The 23,686-nt window shown below is 42.9% G+C and overlaps 1 protein-coding gene across 33 annotated transcripts in view; it reads right to left on the bottom strand.

Annotated features, from left to right (window-relative positions):
- The window catches only part of tcf7l2 (transcription factor 7 like 2), a 118,130-nt gene that overhangs the window by 53,340 nt on the left and 41,104 nt on the right, over positions 1-23,686 (bottom strand). For 25 of the 33 annotated variants that reach the window (XM_082965794.1, XM_082965800.1, XM_082965801.1 and 22 more), the window contains exon 5: positions 20,116-20,175. The exons of the other annotated variants lie outside the window; for them this stretch is intronic. In XM_082965794.1, the coding sequence (XP_082821920.1) occupies positions 20,116-20,175 (60 nt within the window). The remainder of the gene's footprint in view (positions 1-20,115; positions 20,176-23,686) is intronic. 33 annotated transcript variants of the gene reach the window in all.

The following is a 23,686-nucleotide window of genomic DNA, read 5'->3' as shown; positions in this document are numbered from 1 at the left end:
AATTTGTTCTTAACTGACTTGCCTAGTTAAGTAAATAAAATTCTAACACGTATTGACTCAGGGGGTTTAATACTTATCTAATTAAGATATATACTACATGGCCAAAAGTATGTCTCATTCCAAAATCATGGGCATTAATATGGAGTTGCTGCTATAACAGCCTCCACTCTTCTGGGAAAGCTTTCCACAAGATGTTGGATCATTGCTGTGTGGACTTGCTTCTATTCAGCCACAAGAGCATTAGTGAGACTGGGCACTGATGTAAAGTGATTAGGCCTGGCTCACATTTGGCATTCCAATTCATCCCAAAGGTGTTTGATGGGGTTGAGTTCAGGGCTCTGAGCAGGCCAGTCAAGTTCTTCCACACCAATCTTGATGAACCATTTATGTATGGACCACGCTTTGTGCATGGGGGCATTGTCATGCTGAAACAGGAAAGGGCCTTCCCCAGACTGTTGCCACAAAGTTGGAAGCACAGAATTGTCTAGAATGTCATTGTATGCTGTAGCGTTAAGATTTCCCTTCACTGGCACTAAGGGGTCTAGGCTGAAAAACAGCTCCAGACCATTATTCATCCTCCACTAATCTTTACAGTTGGCACTATGCATTCGGGCAGGTAGCGCTCTCCTGGCATCCACCAAACCCAGATTCGTCCGTCGGCCTGACAGATGGTGAAGCATGATTCATCACTCCAGAGAACGTGTTTCCACTGCTCCAGAGTCCAATGGAGGTGAGATTTACACCACTCCAGCTGACGCTTGGCATTGCGCATGGTGATCTTAGGCTTGTGTGCGGCTGCTTGCCCATGGAAACTCATTTCATGAACCTCCCGACGAACAGTTATTCTGCTGACGTTGCATCCAGAGGTAGTTTGGAACACTGTAGTGAGTGATGCAACCGAGGACAGGCGATTTTTACACACTCCGCGCTTCAGCACTCGGCGGTCCCGTTCTGTGAGCTTGTGTGACCTACCATTTCGCGTCTGAGCCGTTGTTGCTCCTAGACATTTCCCACTTCACAATAACAGCACTTACAGTTGACCGGGGCAGCTCTAGCAGGGCATAAATTTGACACACTGACTTGTTGGATAGGTGGCATCCTATGAAGGTGCCACATTGAAAGTCACCGAGCTCTTCAGTACGGGCCATTCTACTGCCAATGTTTGTCTATGGAGATTGCATGGCTGTGCGCTCAATTTTATACACCTGTCAGCAAAGGCTGTGGCTGAAATATCCAAATCCACTCATTTGAAGGGGTGTCCAGATACTTTTGGCAATATGGTGTTTTAGTGTTTTTAAAAAACATTTTTTACTAATGTTAAAATGTTTCTTCCACTTTGACATCAAACAACGACAATGAAATCCATTTTAACCCCAGTTTGTAACACAACAAAATGTGATAAAAGTCAAGGAGTGTGAACACTTTCTGAAGGCACTATAGAATCGTGAGAATCATTTCTCAGCCCTAATAAATACCACCCATCTGAAATCTGATAGCAAAAACGCCTGAATGCAGATGTCACAAAGCAATTTGGGAGGGGGCTACATACAGTAGTCATGTGAGCTTGCCCTGGGATACTTGTGTGTGTGAATAGCGTAATACTACAGCTGTGATGGAACAAAACACCGGCACATCTTTCATCAGTCATCATCGCATCAAAAATGTGCCTCAAATGAATGCATCGTTTTCCACAATCGCCCCCTTTCTTTCGACCCCACCGCGGGGATGTTTACAGATAGCTATCATTCTGTCTTCTTCACGTTTTGCGTTTGGACACGTTTCAAAAGACCAGGGCTTTTTATCTCGCCTCATGCTGTGAGGAAATTTGCTCCTTAATGGCTTCAAAACAGGAAGCCCGACAATAAAAACTGTAAAATGAGAATGCAGTCCTTTCAGAAGAGGCATTCTTCGCAGTGTTGGAGAATAGTATTCTGAGTGCACGTCACTGTGGTGCCAACTGTGTCAGTCACAATGACCTTCACCTGCCAGCACAACTTAATACTACTACTGGATATAAAATTAAAGTCTGAATACTGTTTATGGCATTTTACTGTAGTATATTTCACAACCCAATCCCCTGCCTCTATGGAATTCATGCCCACTGAGTCTGTCCTGGACATGCCATGAGTAAGCTAGTCCTTCTGTGCACCAACACAAAAAAAGAGACCAGAAAGACAGCTACATGAGCTTCTGCACAGTTGGATAAAATAAACCTTAACCGCACAACTCAACTTCACCAAATGTTCTGAAGTTTTTTTCTTTCTACTCTCCTCTCTCTCTGGGTAAAACAAATCCCTAATTTCCGGCCCTAAAAACACCCCCTCCCCTTTCTCCCTCCCTGTGTGCCCTTTCCGTGTGTGGAAGTGTTCCCTCCCACTGATTCTTCTCAGCCGGGGCCCTTCCTTGACGGTGTCATCTCCAGCTCCATCCTTCCTTTTAACCGTGCTTTACTCTAGTGGCGTAGTGTACCAAACCGTCAGAGAGGAGCGGGTGAAGAAAAGAAAAGCTGATACATGCGGTCCAAAGTTTCATCTATTGATTTCTGTTTGATGAGATGGTGGGGGGGGGGAGGGGGGGGAATCAGTTCAAAGCTGCGGAGATTCTGTTTTGATCACCACTACAGTAGTGGTGTTTGTTAGTAGGGGCAGTAGTAAACAGTAGACAAAGACTGTATATGTGAATTTATTGTGCGTCTGTCTGTGAATTCCTTTGATTCTGCGTCGTGTTTAGTTCACGCCCAGATTCCATGCGGTCAGTAGGTTCATTAAATGTTGTGAAAACATGCAACAGCTTTATGACACGCTGATATACGATCATTAGAATGTGCCAGCACGTGACCTACTGTACACGGCCTATCCCTATGGAGTTGAATGGTAGACGAAGTGAATACATTCGCTCACTCGATGCGCGGTATTAAACTGCAGACACAGGGAGAAACATAAAGAACATCACTACTATTCAACAAATTAAGAGTTACATGAGCTAGGAGAAGGAGATGGTAAGTTATGGAGTGACAGGTAGAGAAAGCTTGACAGCAGAGGGAGAAAGAGAAGAACGAAGGTAGTCTTTGCAACGTCCATTCATTTCCCCCATCATGAAGCAAGATACGGAGAGCCAGGGAAACAGAGTCAAAAGACAGCATGGTCAGAACGCTGGGTAAGGTAGAGACTACAGAAAGGGAGAATGAGATTGCGGGAGTTTTTGCAGTCTCCAGTGCTCCCCACTCTGCTAGTCCTCTCTGTGATGTGCAGCTGTGTCCACTGGGGGCTACAATTAGCCAATCAAACTCATTCCAGCCGAGACTCGGTGCCGCCTCTCAAACCCCCTCGCTCTCTGGAGCCTACTCTTCCAAAGAGACGGGCAACTTGTAAGACTGGGGGAGGTAGCCTTTGAAGTCCCAGGCGCTGCCGAGGCCTCCCTTTTTGCTCATATCAAGGGTGAGGAGACGTAACAATTAAAATGGCAAGAGAGGCAGGCACCACGGCACGCATGCACAGCACACAGGCTTGTGCGCATGCAAGAGAGCTCGTGTGCCGTAAGCACACCCGCTCAGGAGAAGGTGGGCCACAATGGAGGAGAGGCAAGCCAGGCGTTTGCATGGTGGCTAACGGGTTAGCATGGTGGCTAACGGGTTAGCACCGACAGAGACCGTGGTACAAGCGATGAAGGATCTTGACACATATTTCCTAGTAGCGTCTTTTCCATCCATCTCCATTTTCTCTCTGTTGCTTCTCTGTCATTACCTCCCTTTCATCAACACAATTGGAGTTATCTGTCTTAGTGGTAGTTACTAAAACCTGTAACGTGGCCTGTAACGTATGTGACTCCATGTTGCATAAGACACAGCTTTAATCCTCTCAGTGGCAACCTTCCAGGTAATTACACAGCACTGACTACCAGGCCAGATAGAGAGCGCGCACCCACAATCACACACACACACACACACACACACACACACACACACACACACACACACACACACACACACACACACACACACACACACACACACACACACACACACACACACACACACACACACACACACACACACACACACACACACACACACACACACACACCTCCCCTACAAATGAAGAATCAGTTTGACACACAGCCAGTCACAAACCCACATCATTTTAAGGAGGATTACAATGACTTCAATCATACCCTGTTCCCCAGTCCCCATATACTGCGATTCTCCCCTGTCAACTCCTTTGCCTTTAGTCTGTTGTGCTATACCTACAGTATACCAGGACTGACTCTGCTGTACGGTGCAGGGTCATCTATAGTTTAAACAGGTGTGCTTACGCAGATGCAACGGAACATGTGTTCTGCATTAGCTACAGCAGTGGTCACCAACCATTTCCAAGTCAAGACCACTTTCGCAATCAGAAAGCAAGCGGAGATCTACCACTCAGATGTTTTTTTTTTTAAACATGACTTTTTTACATGAACCTAATTAAAACAGTTATGTAGGAATGGGGTTTGTACAGTAGGCCTAATACATTATCACAGCATATTGGCTATATGCCTGGCCTGCCAATATTGTTCTTCTCAGACCATGTTATATTTCAAAACTTGAGCTATAGATCAGTTGGTGAGCACTTGCGAGGCACAGCTGAGCATAAATTGAAAACATTTGCAAATCATTTTATATTTTATTTTACTGGACTGATGGTACCTGCATCTGATGATCATGATGCTTTCGAGACAACTGGGAACTCGGGAAAAAACAAGGTCAAGTCATGACATCAGTGATCCTCAGGTTCGAAAGTTGGAGGTCTAGAAAGTTGCCAGAGTTTACGACTTGGAATTCCGAGTTGGATAACCGTTCAAAGTTATTTTTCCCAGTTGGATCTTGAGTTCCCAGTTGTCTTGAACACTCGGAAGTCATATTTCCGAGTTACCAGTCGTTTTGAACAGGGCATGAACAGAGAAAGTGAAATATTCCTCGATATTAAAGTAGACACGACGTGCTGCTAATAATAATAAAAACGCAGGGCTATCGATACACTTGTCTTCTTATTCATTGCAGATGCAGCACGAGTGGAAGAAGGGAAAAGCATGTTTTAAAAGCTAGTAAATCTTATGTAGACTAGTATTAACATTTTCTGTGGCCGGGGTCGTGGAATCTCTGTAGGTGATTTGAGCTATCCGATTAGTCAGCGCAGCAGGCGCACTCTATTTAGCTACAGATCTCCCGGTCCGCCCGGTAGTTTTTCTTTTCATAAAAATGAAATGGTTCAAATGGAAACACTTTGCTTACCCGGTGCGCAGGGCTTCTGAATCAAGCACACCTACCACCAACAGCACAACACAAACATAAAAAACAAATAAGGAAAGCAAGCCTTTCATAGCCTTTATAGTTGGCTTTTCTACAGAAACATTTGGTGATTGACTAGGAATGCCTTGAAGAGCGACCAGTCGAGCGCGATGATCATTTGGTGACCGCTGAGCTACAGCAAGGAGCAGCAGCCAAAAAGAGCTTAACCAGTGTTTTACTGTAGCATCCGTCAAGACAAGAGCTTAACCAGCGTTTTAGCATCCGTTAAGACAAGAGCTTAATCAGCGTTTTAGCATCCGTCAAGACAAGAGCTTAACCAGCGTTTTACTGTTGCATCCGTCAAGACAAGAGCTTAACCAGCGTTTTACTGTAGCATCCGTCAAGACAAGAGCTTAACCAGCGTTTTAGCATCCGTCAAGACAAGAGCTTAACCAGCGTTTTAGCATCCGTCAAGACAAGAGCTTAACCAGCGTTTTACTGGAGCATCCGTCAAGACAAGAGCTTAATCAGCGTTTTAGCATCCGTCAAGACAAGAGCTTAACCAGCGTTTTACTGTTGCATCCGTCAGGACAAGAGCTTAACCAGCGTTTTACTGTAGCATCCGTCAAGACAAGAGCTTAACCAGCGTTTTAGCATCCGTCAAGACAAGAGCTTAACCAGCGTTTTAGCATCCGTCAAGACAAGAGCTTAACCAGCGTTTTAGCATCCGTCAAGACAAGAGCTTAACCAGCGTTTTAGCATCCGTCAAGACAAGAGCTTAACCAGCGTTTTAGCATCCGTTAAGACAAGAGCTTAATCAGCGTTTTAGCATCCGTCAAGGCAAGAGCTTAACCAGCGTTTTACTGTAGCATCCGTCAAGACAAGAGCTTAACCAGCATTTTACTGTAGCATCTGTCAAGACAAGAGCTTAACCAGCGTTTTAGCATCCGTCAAGCCAAGAGCTTAACCAGCGTTTTAGCATCCGTCAAGACAAGAGCTTAACCAGCGTTTTACTGTAGCATCCGTCAAGACAAGAGCTTAACCAGCATTTTAGCATCTGTCAAGACAAGAGCTTAACCAGCGTTTTAGCATCCGTCAAGACAAGAGCTTAACCAGCGTTTTACTGTAGGATCCATCAAGACAAGAGCTTAACCAGCGTTTTAGCATCCGTCAGAGCAAGAGCTTAGCCAGCGTTTTAGCATCCATCAAGACAAGAGCTTAACCAGCGTTTTAGCATCTGTCAAGACAAGAGCTTAACCAGCGTTTTAGCATCCGTCAAGAATAACATGTCAAAAGGGTGCTCTTTTAGCAGCTTGTCAACAAACTGCATGATAGTGATAGAAACAAAAATAGCTAATGCATAAGTTTGCATTTAATTGCAAACATAAATTGGACATCAGTTCTGAATACATAGCACTGCAAGTCATGCTTCATAAAACAAGGAAGCATTCTGTCTTTTGTCTGTTATTTTAGACTTCTCTAAAGACAGAATCCCATAAAGAAAAACACAACGGCTATGGTCTCAATGAATGCCAGTGAGAATCCACTGAGCCATTCAGGCTGCCAGTTGATTTATCCATGCCTCACTACACACCAATCAGCTTGCCCGGCCGGCCATACCACCAGCCAGTCACTTGTCTGCCATTTCAACACAAGATGGAGACAGTGCCAAAAGTTCTAATTAAAATCTCCATTCACCAAGACGTGTGAGGGAAAGAGCCCAAATGCTGGGCTTTCCAACAAAGTCGAGGAAAACAACAAATTCTGCGGACAAGCCGCATCTTCTCGGTTTCTGCAGAGCACAAAATAAATAAGCATGAAGAGGAGGGGGAAGGGTGGCGACATCTTGTTACGGAGGAACAGAGCATGTAGCAGATAACAGAGCGACAGTGTTCAAAGAGGCAGTGTTCAAAGAGGCAGGCCGGTAAAACTTGAGCAGATACGACATCATCGCCTCACTGTCCCTTAATCAGCATCTAAAGAGCAGCCTGTCGCGTGTCTGCAAAACCACGCCTGTCTCACTCCAATCACAACGCTTAATGGCTTTTTCATTTCAAATCTCACACACACAAACAACTGTCACACAGCCACTCGGGCTGGGCTGCATCCATGCTATTTAAATGAATGAATAAATACACAAATAATGCATTTAGATAATGTTAATAATGTATGAAAAGTAAGCTGCTGTTTTGCTTTTTGACACATATCCCAATGCTGAGGACTTTGATGGTGGGTTCATTATGGTGGGTTCATTAACTCTTGTATGTGCTTTTGTTTACAGTCTGGTAGTGCGTGGTGCACATGGCATTGCTGCTTGCCCATCAGCAGTGTGAAATGTTGCCTGAAACAATATTGTATCCACTAGCTATACTCTATATTAAATATTATAAACTGGGTGGTTCGAGCCCTGAATGCTGATTGGCTGAAAGCCGTGGTATAACAGACCATATACCACAGGTATGACCCCAAAAATATTTGTACGTTTCTAATTACATTGGTAACCAGTTTATAACAGCAATAAGGCGACTTGGGGGTTTGTGGTATATCGCCAATATACCACGGCTAAAGGCTGTATCCAGGCACTCTGCAATGCGTTGTGAATAAAGGCTTCAGCATGCTTCAGTTCTGCTGGCTTCGGCTAGTCAAAACGAGCGCATGTGCTCGCATACTCCATTAAAAGACCTTTGCTTGAAAAAAAATGTTTTGTCCATTTTTAAACGCCGTTGCCAGTATACACTTCCTCAAAATAGTCAGAATGAATCTAAGATAATTCAATAAATCTGTCATGAATTTTGACGTTTGTTTTGCAGAGGAGATCTTAGCCACACAAATTTACATCTAACTAAGATGTTCATGCAGTATTTCTCAATGAAAAATGTGCATGAAAACAAGTCGTCGCTCGTTGAACAACATCAAAGACTTTATTGAAGAATCCCTACAGTTGACCAATCACCGACGAAGGGGTGTTAAATTTTGGCTACCGACTTACGGCTTGCCTCCCCAAAAAATGTTGTGCCCGAACAGCTGAAAAAAACCTTACCGAAGTCCAAAACAAACATAAACGTAAAAAAAATTATTGCTGTAATATATGTACAAACTCTTCCGAACTGTTTCGGCTGGGAAACATGCGGACACCTTAAGAACTGCCCTTAGCCGTGGTATATTGGCCATATACCAAACCCCCTCGTGCCTTATTGGTTAATTATAATACAGGCAGGCACCACATTACTACAAGACAAAATAGCTTGCTCAATCAAGCATGATGGTCTTGTAAATATAAAAGCAAAGCTTGTTTTCATATTCAGTGCCCTCCATAATAAATGGACAGTGAAGCCTTTTTTCTTCTTTTGGCTCTATACTCCAAAAGTTTGAATTTTAACTCAAACAATAACTATGAGGTTAATAAAGTGCAGACTGTCAGCTTTAATTTGAGGGTATTTTCATCAGGTGAACTAGTGAGCAATTACAGAACTTTTTGTACATAGCCCCCCCATTTTAGGGGAGCAAAAGTATTGTGACAAATTCACTTATATGTGTATTAAAATACTAAAAAGTTAAGTATTTGGTCCCATATTCACAGCAGGCAATGACCATATCAAGCTTACTATACAAATTTGTTGGATGCATTTACTGTTTGTTTTGGTTGTGTTTCAGATTATTTTGTGCCCAATAGAAATCAAATCAAATATTTGTCACGTGCCGAATACAACAGGTGTAGATCTTACTATGAAATGCTTCCTTACAAGCACTTAACCAACAAGAAAAAAGAGTTAAGAAAATATTTACTAAATAAACTAAAGTTTAAAAAAAGGGTATATATATATATATATATATATATATATATATATATATATATATATATATATATATATATATATATATATATATAGTAGAAGTCAAAAGTTTACATACACTTTAGCCAAATACATTTAAACTCAGAGGTCACTCCAACATAAGTGTATGTAAACTTCCGACTTCAACTGTATATATATTTATATAAATTTATATAAACAATAATGAGGCTATATACAGGGAGTACCGGTAATGAGTCAATGTGCGAGGATACAGGTTAGCCGAGGTAATTTTGTACGTGTAGGTAAGAGTAAAGTGACTATGCATAGATAATAAACAGCGAGTGGCTATTTGATTAATTGTTCAGCAGTCTTATGGCTTCGGGGTAGAAGCTGTTAAGGAGCCTTTTGGACTTAGATTGGAAATCAAATCAAATCTTATTAGTCACATGCGCCAAATACAACCTTACAGTAAAATGCTTACTTACGAGCCCCTAATCAACAATGCAGTTTAAAAAAAATACGGATAAGAATAAGAAATAAAAGTTAAAAATAAAAGGGAAATAGTCTGGGTAGCTATTTGACTAGGTGTTCAGGAGTCTTATGGCTTGGGGGTAGAAGCTGTTTCGAAGCCTCTTGGACCTAGACTTGGTGTTCCAGTACCGGTTGCTGTGCGGTAGCAGAGAGAACAGTCTATGACTAGGGTGGCTGGAGTTTTTGACAATTTTTAGGGTCTTCCTCTGACACTGCCTGGTATAGAGGTCCTGGATGGCAGAAAGCTTGGCCCCAGTGATGTACTGGGCTGTACACACTACCCTCTGTAGTGCCTTGCAGTTGGAGGCCGAACAGTTGCCATACCAGGCAGTGATGCAACCAGTCAGGATGATGGTAAATAATGCATTGTGCCATTTTGGAGTCACTTTTATTGTATATAAGAACATAATAAGTTTATATACACTTCTACATGAATGTGGATACTACCATGATTACAGATAATCCTGACTGAATCGTGAATAATGATGAGTGAGAAAGTTAGATGCACAAATATCATACCCCGAAAAAATGCTAACCTCCCCTGTTATTGTAATGTTGAGAAGTTAGCATGTCTTGGGGGTATGATATTTGTGCTTCTCACTAATCACTATTCATGATTAATTCCGGGTTATCCGTAATCATGGTTGCATCCACATTAATGTAACAGGAGATGGAGCGTACTGGAATTTATTATGGATGTTAGAAACTGGTGAGTTTTTCTGATGCTAGCAAGCATATATTTGCACACTGCAGTCAGTGCACAGTTTACATGTAACGTTAGCTAGTTTTCTCAGCTACAGTTTGAGTTGTGTCCTGTCTGAGCTTGGAGTATGAATTAGCTAGCTAGCTAGCGTTGCAAAAGCCAATCGCATGAATTGTACGGTAGCAGCGTCACAATTTGCCCAAAGTTTGGTGTTTGTTTTGAACTAATGTACTTGCTAGCTATGTTTTGTGGGAAAATGTAGGACTGCCATTTGGATGTGAGCTAGCTAACATTAGCTAGCTTCTGTGTCAAGGTCAGCTGTTGTCAGCTGTTTTTGTGTATAAATCTTCCATAACCAAAAATAGCTAGCTACCTTTCTTTGCTTGTTCATTAGCAGGCTAGCTTTCAGCTGACTGGTGTTAGCTAGCTACAGAGGTTAGCTGCTGGACTTTGGACAAGTAAGCTAATGTTAGCTAGCTACCTAGCTATTCAAAATATCTGTTTGTATTTGTTGATTAAGCTCAACTGGAATACTACCATGTCGCTAGCTATCTACTGTAGCCTGTGTTTGTTCTTATACTTTTCTTTTGACTGGTATCCTGGTGCAGCTGTGTTGTTGCCGTGCCACCGAATTGCTTGACCTGCTGTTAGAACTCAGAAAAATATATTAGCATTGTCAGAAATGCTACAAAGAAGGTAGCACGTCATTGGCACATGAGTGATAAAGTATACATTTAATCAAAACTCTTGCCTCTACAAACGTATTCAGTCCGAAAAGGTGGCAAGTCTAATGGTCACTTTACGGACGCTTTATTCTCGTTCTTATCCAACGCCTAGATATTGAGCTTGGCCGGGGCAAATGTATTTTATTTTTTCCTAATGCTAACGACCCTGTTCAAAATCTGGTATATGGTTGCAGTGACGGCTAATAACGAGAGCCAGGGAGTTACCTCCAATCGAGGTGATTTGAGAATTTTCATCGACATTAGTGTCATAAAGGGCTCCAGAGTGGCGCAGCGGTCTAAGGCACTGCATCACTACTACTGTATCCCAACCGGCCGTGATCAGGAGTCCCATAGCACAATTGGCCCAGCGTCGTCAGGGTTAGGGGAGGGTTTGGCCGGGGTAGGCCATCATTATAAAATAAGAATTTGTTCTTAACTGACTTGCCTAGTTAAATAAAAGTTTTAAAAATATATTTAAAAAATATGATATGATGGTAAGGAAATTTGAATTTAATATTGAGTTTCAACCAACGCCATACTATTGTAGCGACGACCAGTGCAACAATAATCATGGATTTTCCTTAACAACATACCCATATTTGAATGAAATTGGCCAATGTTTCCCTGACATGTATGGCAATTATGATTAAAGAATGTTCCCTTACTTAGTGCATTTGTGGTATTCTCTGGTAGATTTAAGTGGCACGTTAATAAGCCCTTTAATCAGAGGTGATTCTTGAAGGGCTGGGGGGAAAAAAGACAAAAAAAGAAACGTGCATACTTGCAGAGGTATGCAAGAGCATGCAAATACAATCACCTGCCTCGGTGTGAACTGTCACAAATTTCCACAAACTATACAAAAAAATTGTCTGTCATTTTTGAGGATTCAGGAGACTAAAGAAGAGCTTGGCACTCAGGGATCATTGACTACACTGACTGTGGAAAATAAAAACACAGCCAAACAAATACAGAAAGTTCAGCGATGTCTTCACTGAAACTGCTGAGAAGAACAAAATAAAATAAATTGGAGGTTAGTCTCACTCAGGTTGAAAAACTCACTGAGGACAATACAAAACTATTCAGAAATCAGATACCGAGTGTTCTCAACTAATCCCCCTGACCCGCTCTCACGCCGTACGAGCAGGGAAACTAAACCTAATTCAGGGCAGCTTAAGTGCTCCCTGGAAACAGTCAGCATTCCACCGGCCAACACACACACACAGACAGACACTCAGAGAGAGAGAAGATTTTAAACTTTGACTGCCACAGTGCATTCAACCGTAGCAATAAATTGTTATTTGGGGCTGTGTGGTTCATCGCCTCTCCATAGACCCCCAGCCCACACTACTAAACATCCCACCCAAAATCTCTCACCCCAAACAAAGTGTGGCCACTGCAATCAGGCAAAGAAGCAGGCAGGGGATGGGTGCTCCAACACAAGGGATGCTGTGCCAGTCTAGCCAGTGAATGTGATTCAAGAGGACAGCAGACAGTAACACTATATACTTTTGGAGTCACATTTTAGAGTTGTACATCCAGCTTCCTTTGGGTCCACTGCTATTTGACCCTGACCTTTGGACATCTTTCAGCCAGATACAGCAATACATAGTCATTAAAAGGAGAAGTTTACTTTTTTATAACCAAATCTCTATTGTTTATGTAAATGGCATGTTATAGCTAGAAGGGTCAAGACACTTATTTAGCGAATTTCACTTGTTTTTGAGAAACTCATTCCTGTTGTGCAGTACGGGGGACTCTGAAAAAACAGGAATAAATGCTCCAAAAACACCCAAATATGTCCTTTTAGAAACAGCAACTCTCTCAGTATAGTGATGCAGGTCTTTAGATGTTATACGCATGAAATTGGGTCATTACGAACTTTATCCGCAACGTTATATTCCATTTTGTGCGATTCAAGACGTTTCCTCTATCCAGCTGTTCCATTCTTGGTGTAGCCTGCAGCTAGAATGGTCACTCGAGTCGAAACAAAACGGAATATAACGTTGAGGATAAAGTTCAAAATGACACAATTTCATGCAAGTTTCTCAAAAACAAGTGAAATTGAAAAAAAGTGTCTGGACCCTTCTATAACATTCCATTTACATAAAAAATTGAGATTTTGTTGTAAAAAAAACCCCCACAATTCTCCCTTAATGAGAAATCTTTTAAGACTTTAATTCTAGAGGGATCATCATTTGTTATTTACAGTTTCTTTTCCTTTAACCTTCTGACCAAGTAAGCACTGGCAGTGATTTCATAGAGCGCCAACACGAGTCATGACGCACACACAAACACATACTGTACTTTGGAGGCAAACACTGCTCCAAATTCGACAGGCGACCCTAGGGATATTCTCTAAATTACTTAACCCTACTCTCTCATGTCAAAACTTCCTGGAGTAGGCATTTGTAAAGGAAAAACAAACAGTTTCACAAAGTAATAACGCTGTGTATAATCCCACACAATTCAGTCTGGTAAGAAAGTGAGAACAGAGGGAGTGAGGAAGGATTTCAACAAAAACAAATCATTGGTTTGGCGAACAGATGTGTGTAAAAACACCCTCCAAAGATTGAGATTTTTATCTCCTGAGTCAATCAATTTTGTGTGCTGATGCCCACTTGAGATAGGGTCAATTCAATTGTCTCAATTTTGCAGTAACATTGGCAATAACTGACAGCAAGGAAATAAAACATTTCATGCTTTGTTGGAGGCATCAGGGCTGGACTATAGGCTACTTGTAAAGTTATAGCCTAAATCTTCATGTTAACGCACTGTAATATGTTTCCCTCCTTTGCTGCCTTCCCATCACCCCTCCTCCTATTTCTCCTCCTCCTTGGAACCAGTCATTCCATTCCTCAGCTGAGAAAAGGAGGTCACGTATCGACTTACCCAGCGTCCCTCTCCCTCTACAGCCACAAGACCCTTCAGAAGACCCCCCTCCCCCCATTTCATTCCATCACTCTACCCAACCCGGAACAACACCTCCCCATTTCAATTCTTCCATACTAACCATTCCCTCTCATTTCAATTCTTCCATACCCCCACCCCCGTTTCCCCCTTCCCGCCCAACCATGCCCTCAGCCCAATACTAATTGGTAAATCTGTTGAACCATAGCAGTTCCAACAATGAGACACCTGGAGTTCTGTCAAAATGAGTTTCCCTGTGAAACGCCCTCAAGAACTAATACAGTACACGGTCCCCTCTCCATCGCTCACAGCAGCCCAGCTACAGAATCAGATGCGGGACCTGGGCAGAGGAGGAGGGAGGGAGGGAGGGTTGGACAAGCAGGGGGATATAGAAAAAGTGCTTAATGTTAATGATCATTATTTGGAAAATTCGCAGTGGGATGTTTCACCAGGTCCCTGAATACCAATATGCCAAATTAACGTATCTGTTTGCACACTGTAACATTATTTAAGGTCAAATTTGATGAGACATTTTTCTATCTGACTGCAAAACTAAGCTACTATTTTAAAAAGATCAGTGCCATCACTTTCTCGTCACTTTTCTAGTTTGCTCTCAAGCACAGACACACACACACACGCCTGCAGTTTGTCACAAGGCGTGGTGTCTGTGATGTCATGGGCCATATACAGCGTGGGACATATACAGCGTTCCTCACTGAGTTCCCTGAATTCCTGTCGGACATTGTAGTCATAGCAGATAATATTAAACATTTTGGTGACTTTAATATTCACATGGAAAAGTCCACAGACCCACTCCAAAAGGCTTTCGGAGCCATCATCGACATTGTCAACATGTCTCCGGACCTACTCACTGCCACAGTCATACTCTGGACCTAGTTTTGTCCCATGGAATAAATGTTGTGGATCTTAATGTTTTTCCTCATAATCCTGGACTATCGGACCACCATTTTATTACGTTTGCAATCGCAACAAATAATCTGCTCAGACCCCAACCAAGGAGCATCAAAAGTCGTGCTATACATTCTCAGACAACCCAAAGAATCCTTGATGCCCTTCCAGACTCCCTCTGCCTACCCAAGGACGTCAGAGGACAAAAATAAGTTAACCACCTAACTGAGGAACTCAATTTAACCTTGCGCAATACCCTAGATGCAGTTGCACCCCTAAAAACATTTGTCATAAGAAACTAGCTCCCTGGTATACAGAAAATACACGAGCTCGGAAATGGCGCCACACCAAACTGGAAGTCTTCCGACTAGCTTGGAAAGACAGTACCGTGCACTATCGAAGAGCCCTCACTGCTGCTCGATCATCCTATTTTTCCAACTTAATTGAGGAAAATAAGAACAATCCGAAATGTATTTTTGATACTGTCGCAAAGCTAACTAAAAGCAGCATTCCCCAAGAGAGGATGGCTTTCACTTCAGCAGTAATAAATTCATGAACTTCTTTGAGGAAAAGATCATGATCATTAGAAAGCAAATTACGGACTCCTCTTTAAATCTGCGTATTCCTCCAAAGCTCCGTTGTCCTGAGTCTGCACAACTCTGCCAGGACCTAGGATCAAGGGAGACACTCAAGTGTTTTAGTACTATATCTCTTGACACAATGATAAAAATAATCATGACCTCTAAACCTTCAAGCTGCATACTGGACCCTATTCCAACTAAACTACTGAAAGAGCTGCTTCCTGTGCTTGGCCCTCCTATGTTGAACATAATAAACGTCTCTCTATCCACCGGATGTGTACCAAACTCACTAAAAGTGCCAGTAATAAAGCCTCTTGAAAAAGCCAAACCTTGACCCAGAAAATATAAAAAACTATCGGACAATATTGAATCTTCCATTCCTCTCAATTTTTTTTGAAAAAGCTGTTGCCTTGATGGCCTTCCTGAAGACAAACAATGTATACGAAACGCTTCAGTCTGGTTTTAGACCCCATCATAGCACTGAGACTGCACTTGTGAAGGTGGTAAATGACCTTTTAATGGCGTCAGACCGAAGCTCTGCATCTGTCCTCGTGCTCCTAGACCTTAGTGCTGCTTTTGATACCATCGATCACCACATTCTTTTGGAGCGATTGGAAACCCAAATTGGTCTACACGGACAAGTTCTGGCCTGGTTTAGATCTTATCTGTCGGAAAGATATCAGTTTGTTTCTGTGAATGGTTTGTCCTCTGACAAATCAACTGTAAATTTCGGTGTTCCTCAAGGTTCCGTTTTAGGACCACTATTATTTTCACTATATATTTTACCTCTTGGGGATGTCATTCGAAAACATAATGTTAAATTTCACTGCTATGCGGATGACACACAGCTGTTAATTTCAATGAAACATGGTGAAGCCCCAAAATTGCCCTCGCTAGAAGCCTGTGTTTCAGACATAAGGAAGTGGATGGCTGCAAACTTTCTACTTTTAAACTTGGACAAAACAGAGATGCTTATTCTAGGTCCCAAGAAACAAAGAGATCTTCTGTTGAATCTGACAATTAATCTTGACGGTTGTACAGTCGTCTCAAATAAAACTGTGAAGGACCTCGGCGTTACTCTGGACCCTGATCTCTCTTTTGAAGAACATATTAAGACTGTTTCAAGGACAGCTTTTTTCCATCTACGTAACATTGCAAAAATCATTAACTTTTTGTCCAAAAATGATGCAGAAAAATTAATCCATGCTTTTGTTACTTCTAGGTTGGACTACTGCAATGCTCTACTTTCCGGCTACCCGGATAAAGCACTAAATAAACTTCAGTTAGTGCTAAATACGGCTGCTAGAATCCTGACTAGAACCAAAAGATTTGATCATATTACTCCAGTGCTAGCCTTCCTACACTGGCTTCCTGTTAAGGCAAGGGCTGATTTCAAGGTTTTACTGCTAACCTACAAAGCATTACATGGGCTTGCTCCTACCTATCTTTCCGATTTGGCCCTGCCGTACATACCTACACGTACGCTACGGTCACAAGACGCAGGCCTCCTAATTGTCCCTAGAATTTCTAAGCAAACAGCTGGAGGCAGGGCTTTCTCCTATAGAGCTCAATTTTTATGGAATGTTCTGCCTACCCATGTGAGAGACGCAGACTCGGTCTCAACCTTTAAGTCTTTACTGAAGACTCATCTCTTCAGTAGGTCCTATGGTTGAGTGTAGTCTGGCCCAGGAGTGTGAAGGTGAACGGAAAGGCTCTGGACCAACGAACCACCCTTGCTGCCTCTGCCTGGCCGGTTCCCCTCTTCTCCACTGGGATTCTCTGCCTCTAACCCTATTACAGGGGTTGAGTCACTGGGTTACTGGTGCTCTTCCATGCCGTCCCTAGGAGGGGTGCGTCACTTGAGTGGGTTGAGTCACTGACGTGGTCTTCCTGTCTGGGTTGGCGCCCCCCCTTGGGTTGTGCCGTGGCTGAGATCTTTGTGGGCTATACTCGGCCTTGTCTCAGGATGGTAAGTTGGTGTTTGAAGATATCCTTCTAGTGGTGTGGGGGCTGTGCTTTGGCAAAGTGGGTGGGGTTATATCCTGCCTGTTTGGCCCTGTCCGGGGGTATCATCGGATGGGGCCACAGTGTCTCCTGACCCCTCCTGTCTCAGCCTCAGTAGTTTATGTGTCGGGGGGCTAGGGTCAGTCTGTTATATCTGGAGTATTTCTCCTGTCTTATCCGGTGTCCTGTGTGAATTTAAGTATGCTCTCTCTAATTCTCTCTTTCTCTCTTTCTTTCTTCCTCTCTCTTGGAGGACCTGAGCCCTAGGACCATGCCTCAGGACTACCTGGCATGATGACTCCTTGCTGTCCCCAGTCCACCTGGCCGTGCTGCTGCTCCAGTTTCAACAGTTCTGCCTGCGGCTATGGAACCCTGACCTGTTCACCAGACGTGCTACCTGTCCCAGACCTGCTGTGTTCAACTCTCTAGAGACAGCAGGAGCGGTAGAGATACTCTCAATGATCAGCTATGAAAAGCCAACTGACATTTACTCTTGAGGTGCTGACTTGTTGCACCCTCGACAACTACTGTGATTATTATTATTTGACCATGCTGGTTATTTATGAACATTTGAACATCTTGGCCATATTCTGTTATAATCTCCACCCGGCACAGCCAGAAGAGGACTGGCCACCCCTCATAGCCTGGTTCCTCTCTAGGTTTCTTCCAAGATTTTGGCATTTCTAGGGAGCTTTTCCTAGCCACCGTGCTTCTACACCTGCATTGCTTGCTGTTTGGGGTTTTAGGCTGGGTTTCTGTACAGCACTTTGAGATATCACCTGATGTAAGAAGGGCAATATAAATAAATTTGATTTGATTGATTTGCAACTGTGCTTGACAACCTTGCTTGACCTGACTAAGACCACTAATGTAGCACACAAACAGACACACCTCAAATTGGATTGGGCAACCATACATCTATATCTTAGACAGAGAGACACAGACACCAACACATATGCAGACACACTTGTGCAGACAAACACATATTCAAGACGCACTCACAAAGAAACACAGACATAGACACACCCAACAGAGCTCCTGCCTTACCTAATCAAACAAGTTCTGGCAGACACTTTTTACTGAAGGGAGGGAGGGGGAATGAGGGATATCTTTCTCCACTTGTAAGTAAACAGTGTTTACATTAAAGGTTGTTTCCGAAAGTGTTTTTTCCAAGTGCAACGTTTTTGTTACTGACACGGTCCCGAATGAGTGTGGAAAATCAAGCAATTGATCAGCCGGAGCAACTCAAGCAGGCAACTCAAAAGAATCCGGGGTCCATACAAAGGAGACAACAATTAGTTTTCATCTTGGCTCCTCAATGACAACCCATGTCCCACAGTTCCTCTCACTCCCGTCATCAGGCTAAACGTGCAACCATGAGCCACAATCTAGCCTAGCGCCCAATGATCTGGCAGCAGTCGACAGTCAGCCCTGCAGATGAAGGCTAGCCATTATGTCCTGCTCCATTCAAACTCTGGCCTTTTGGGTACGTCAAGGAGGGAACCATAATTGAATAGTAGTAATATAGAATTGAAACAGGCCCTGACTCTTCATGGTCCGTAGATGGCTCCTGACGACAGGAGAACAATTCAGAAGAGAGAGAGAGAGATTCACACACTCCACTCCCTAGTTAACTTCTCGCTGGCTCTGCATTCAGATGCCGATAATAAAGAGAATCCTCTTCAAGACAGCTGCTAAGAGAAATTGATGAAAAGAGAAGAGAAAGAGATTCTCTCTCCCGGATGGTAATTCAAACACGAACACAGAATACAGTCCTTCAGCAAAAGACTGGAAAACGATTGACATCTCATAATATGTGGCAAAGAATGACCAAAAACCTCAGAATAAATACACTCTACTGTCTGACAGAACCTTTGTGGACCTGAAATCATCAATCTATACCATGTTCAAAGAGTAGACTTAAAGTAAAATACCACCCCAAAATTATCTTTTGGTATTTATTTCATTAGTCTGTTGACATAGTCCCAAAATAAGTACATTTCAAAATACATAAATCATCCCAGTATGATGCATGTTGAATCCGCGGATGATTTCTATAGTTTGAAAGTTTTGGGACCAACAATGGACTAACGAAACAAATATCCCCAAAATATTTTCTGGGTGGAATTTTCCTTAAATTCAATAGACACTTTGGCACTGTTGTAAAGCGAAGGATACAATCCTCTATCGACAGAGACCGTAATGCTACCTCGAGAGTAAACATTCTAAACCATCTGATGTTAGCTACAAAGTACAGTCAGCAAACGGAGCTAGGCTACACCAACTATCACAACGCTAGAGTGGGTTACAAGCCAATTACTTACAAAACACAGTTCACAGTTTTCTAAACCATCTCTGGAAATCAGGGTTGTCAGAGAACTAGGAATGTATGCGTTGCACAAGACATCAGTACATATTTAGTGTGAGAACCAGGGTAAAATGTCAATAGGTACTTGAAACTTGATAAGTATCCCCCAAAATATCTGCACCAGCCCCCATTACAGAGCAACAAAAAGCAAGTCAACAACAAAGCAGCAACAGCACTCAATCAGTAGCAAACACAACAACATAGCATGATTAGGTTATCATTACAATATGACTATTATTATTCATTTTTTTAAATCATCATCATTTGTCAGTTGTTATTTGGCATCATCAACCAGCTAACAAGATACTTGGAATTCAAAGTTCTCACCAACTGAAATTGGTGAAGGCTCAGATCTGACTGTCCGGGGAATTCCAAGCAGAAGGGCCCCTGAAAGGCAAAGACGGACGTTCCCGAGTCACACAATTATATCAGCTCACACACACACACACACACACACACATCATCCTAGCCTACCAGGGACATGAATGCAAAGGAATGTGTTCTCACTTAAGCCTAATGCACCCCCCCCCCCCCCCTTTCACTAGCTAGGCTATTCATTTATTTAAAACTTCTATTTCCTTTCCTTTTCAGTGCCTCAGCTTTCTTTCTCTAGGGTGCCTTAACTCTCCTTATACACACACACATTACACAGAGAGAATATGAGAACATGGGTTGGCTCTGGGTTGGTAACATGGCTGTTATACTGGCTGGCTAGTTGTTAACACTGGAGTAACTTGGCTGTTTCTTGCTGCTGGTTCAAAGACATTGACTTAGAAGACTGCAGCGTGCACTAGGGTGAACATGGGAAGATGTCTTCCTGTGCATGTCGGTAGGTGTGCAGCTAACAGCCAAATCACATTTTAAATCACTCTAAAATCAGGATATGAAGAGCATGGAAAGAGGAAAGGGAAAAAAGAGGGAAAAGGAAGAGAAACAGGGAAGGAGATAGAGTTCATGCATCAGTTTACAAAAAAAACATGCACACTAATCACATTGTGCAAAGTCATTCAGACACACAACAAAACCCTACTGGACCACCTAGGTTAGTGTTTTTCTCCATATACTGAAACCTCATACATTAAGTTACTGTCGTGTACAGGTCACTCTGCACTAAGGTCAATGAGTCAATTCTCGGAACAGGCTTACAGTATTTTCAGTGTTTACACACACACGCACACACATTCTAGATCTCCGTCACACATTCCCCAGGGTGGCCTTAGTTCACAAGGGTTATAACCGCTAAAATACCACTCAGAGGTAAAGAGGACAATGACTAGCCAACTATTCCTGTGAGTTTCAAAGCCGCTATCCACATTTCTCTGTGCAAATCAGATGGCAACGAACGGTGGAGAAAATAGGCTTCCCACTATTACAGGTCCGAATCTGGATGCTACTTCTCTAGAAATTCCTCTGTCGTCTGCTTAGCAGCCTCTGACTGTCGTTGGGGTGTTCGTAAACAACTGGACATTCGGTGTCGTAGAGAAACAATGACTTTGTCTAGATTAGGTTTCACTGAGTGAAACAGCAAACCCCTACTGCCCTCTCGTCACGGTTCCCATGATTGACACACGTCTCCTCTCGGCTGGTCTCACATTTGGCACCTAAGTTGGTTGTGATGTCAGCCTGACAGTGCAATGTCTGGTTGGAGACAGTGGACAGTGCAAAGGCCTGGTTGGGTGCCCATAGGAGGCACAAAGCCCCCTGTCTCAGGGTGAGGCCATGTCTCCTACCAACAGCTCTGGTCTAAAGCACTGCTGCCACAATAACAGACACCATTGAACACATCTGTGATAACGCTGCCACTGACTTTGCTCAGACTAGCCAGAGCTTACAGACTGTAGTAAAGGGGAGTTTCAGAGCAAGGAATAGAGAAGAGAGAGAGACAGAGAGAGAGACAGAGAGATATATAAAGATCAAGAAAGAGAGAGAAATATCGATAGAGAGAGAGAACGTGAAAGAGAGAGAGAGATCTCCTCTCGTAAACAGTGAGGGCAGTGTCTCCAGTCTGTGACCCTGGGGGCGCTCATTAACAGTGAAGGAGGCCAGGATTTCACACCAGGGCTTCCAACCCACAGGGCTATTGTCTGTACAACCCAGGTGCACTGCGATTCAGAGGGAGGAGACATATCTTTATTTAACTTGTCACAACGTACATAAAGATGGACACAGAGTGGACAAGAGGCCACTTCTTTTCTAAGGATGACCGACCAAGCCGTTCAGCCACAATTGGGGACTGAGAAGTCATTGTGGGCATTTCCTGAACACATCTATTCTATTTCAAAATGTAGGGATGGGCACTTAATTTCAAGCCAGCTCCCACTCATTTCTGTAGGTCTTCTTCCAGTGCACATTCTACGGAGAGACAAACGGGCCTGCAACGTGAAAGCCGAGTGTTCATTGGTTAGACAGCCTCAGGTGGGAGGTCTTGCCATACATAGATGTAATGGTCAGGTTCCATCACTTCCTCAAAGCTAATTATCATACACTTGGAATAGGCACACAACAGGACACTACACCTTTCCCTTACTCCCTCGAGTTCCATGTTTCACACTGCTCCTGACACACACACACACACACGCACACGCACACACACACACACACACACACACACACACACACAGACACACACACACACACACACACACACACACACACACACACACACACACACACACACACACACACACACACACACACACTACATGGAGGCCCAATTGGGAAATGGTTAACACTCCAGCCCATCCCCTGTTGCCAGTGAAAGCCCAGAAAACAATGTAGACATTGTCTGGCCTAAACAAGACTCTAACAAAAGGACTGTGTGTGTGTGTGTGTGTGTGTGTGTGTGTGTGTGTGTGTGTGTGTGTGTGTGTGTGTGTGTGTGTGTGTGTGTGTGTGTGTGTGTGTGTGTGTGTGTGTGTGTGTGTGTGCACGTGTACTCTCTCGCTCTCAAACATATACGTATTTCTGCCCCAGTTCCCAGCATGTCAATTTAAGAAACATTGTTAAGAATGTTTGACTTGCATCATAATAGTAAGTCTAAAGTGGTTGCGAAATTAAGGCTATTCATCACATAGCCTATAATTTACTTTGTCAGATGACTGAGTAAGAAGATGACTCAATGTTTTAAAGCCAACAACAAGTGACGTCACCTTTCTTACATTCCCTTACCCCTTTCTAGTCTTTATACAGAGTAGAAATGTAAAGTACTTTTCTTACATTCCCTTACCCCTTTCTAGTCTTTATACAGAGTAGAAATGTAAAGTACTTTTCTTACATTCCCTTACCCCTTTCTAGTCTTTATACAGAGTAGAAATGTAAAGTACTTTTCTTACATTCCCTTACCCCTTTCTAGTCTTTATACAGAGTAGAAATGTAAAGTACTTTTCTTACATTCCCTTACCCCTTTCTAGTCTTTATACAGAGTAGAAATGTAAAGTACTTTTCTTACATTCCCTTACCCCTTTCTAGTCTTTATACAGAGTAGAAATGTAAAGTACTTTTCTTACATTCCCTTACCCCTTTCTAGTCTTTATACAGAGTAGAAATGTAAAGTACTTTTCTTAACTTGAATGTGTTGAGAAATGGCATGACCAGAACACCACCATGTTATGCCTGGCCACTGCTATGATGACTGACTGGGGAACACACACACACACACACACACCACACACACACACACACACACACACACACACACACACACACACACACACACACACACACACACACACAACAAATCCCGTAAAACAAATCATAAATCTGTCTAAAAACAAATCCCACCTCTAAGCTACTACAAAAAGTGGCATAAAACATCAGCCAATGGGTTATCTGTGGTGCACCAATAGTTAAGATGACTGTCATTGAGTTTTGAGACTGTGTTCATGATGTGAAGATACCA

The sequence above is a fragment of the Salmo salar genome, chromosome 19 (genome assembly GCF_965601325.2).
Source record: "Salmo salar chromosome 19, fSalSal1, whole genome shotgun sequence".
Classification (NCBI taxonomy): Eukaryota; Metazoa; Chordata; class Actinopteri; order Salmoniformes; family Salmonidae; genus Salmo; species Salmo salar.
Note: the sequence above shows the minus strand (reverse complement) of the source record. Positions and strands in the feature narration are given on the sequence as shown.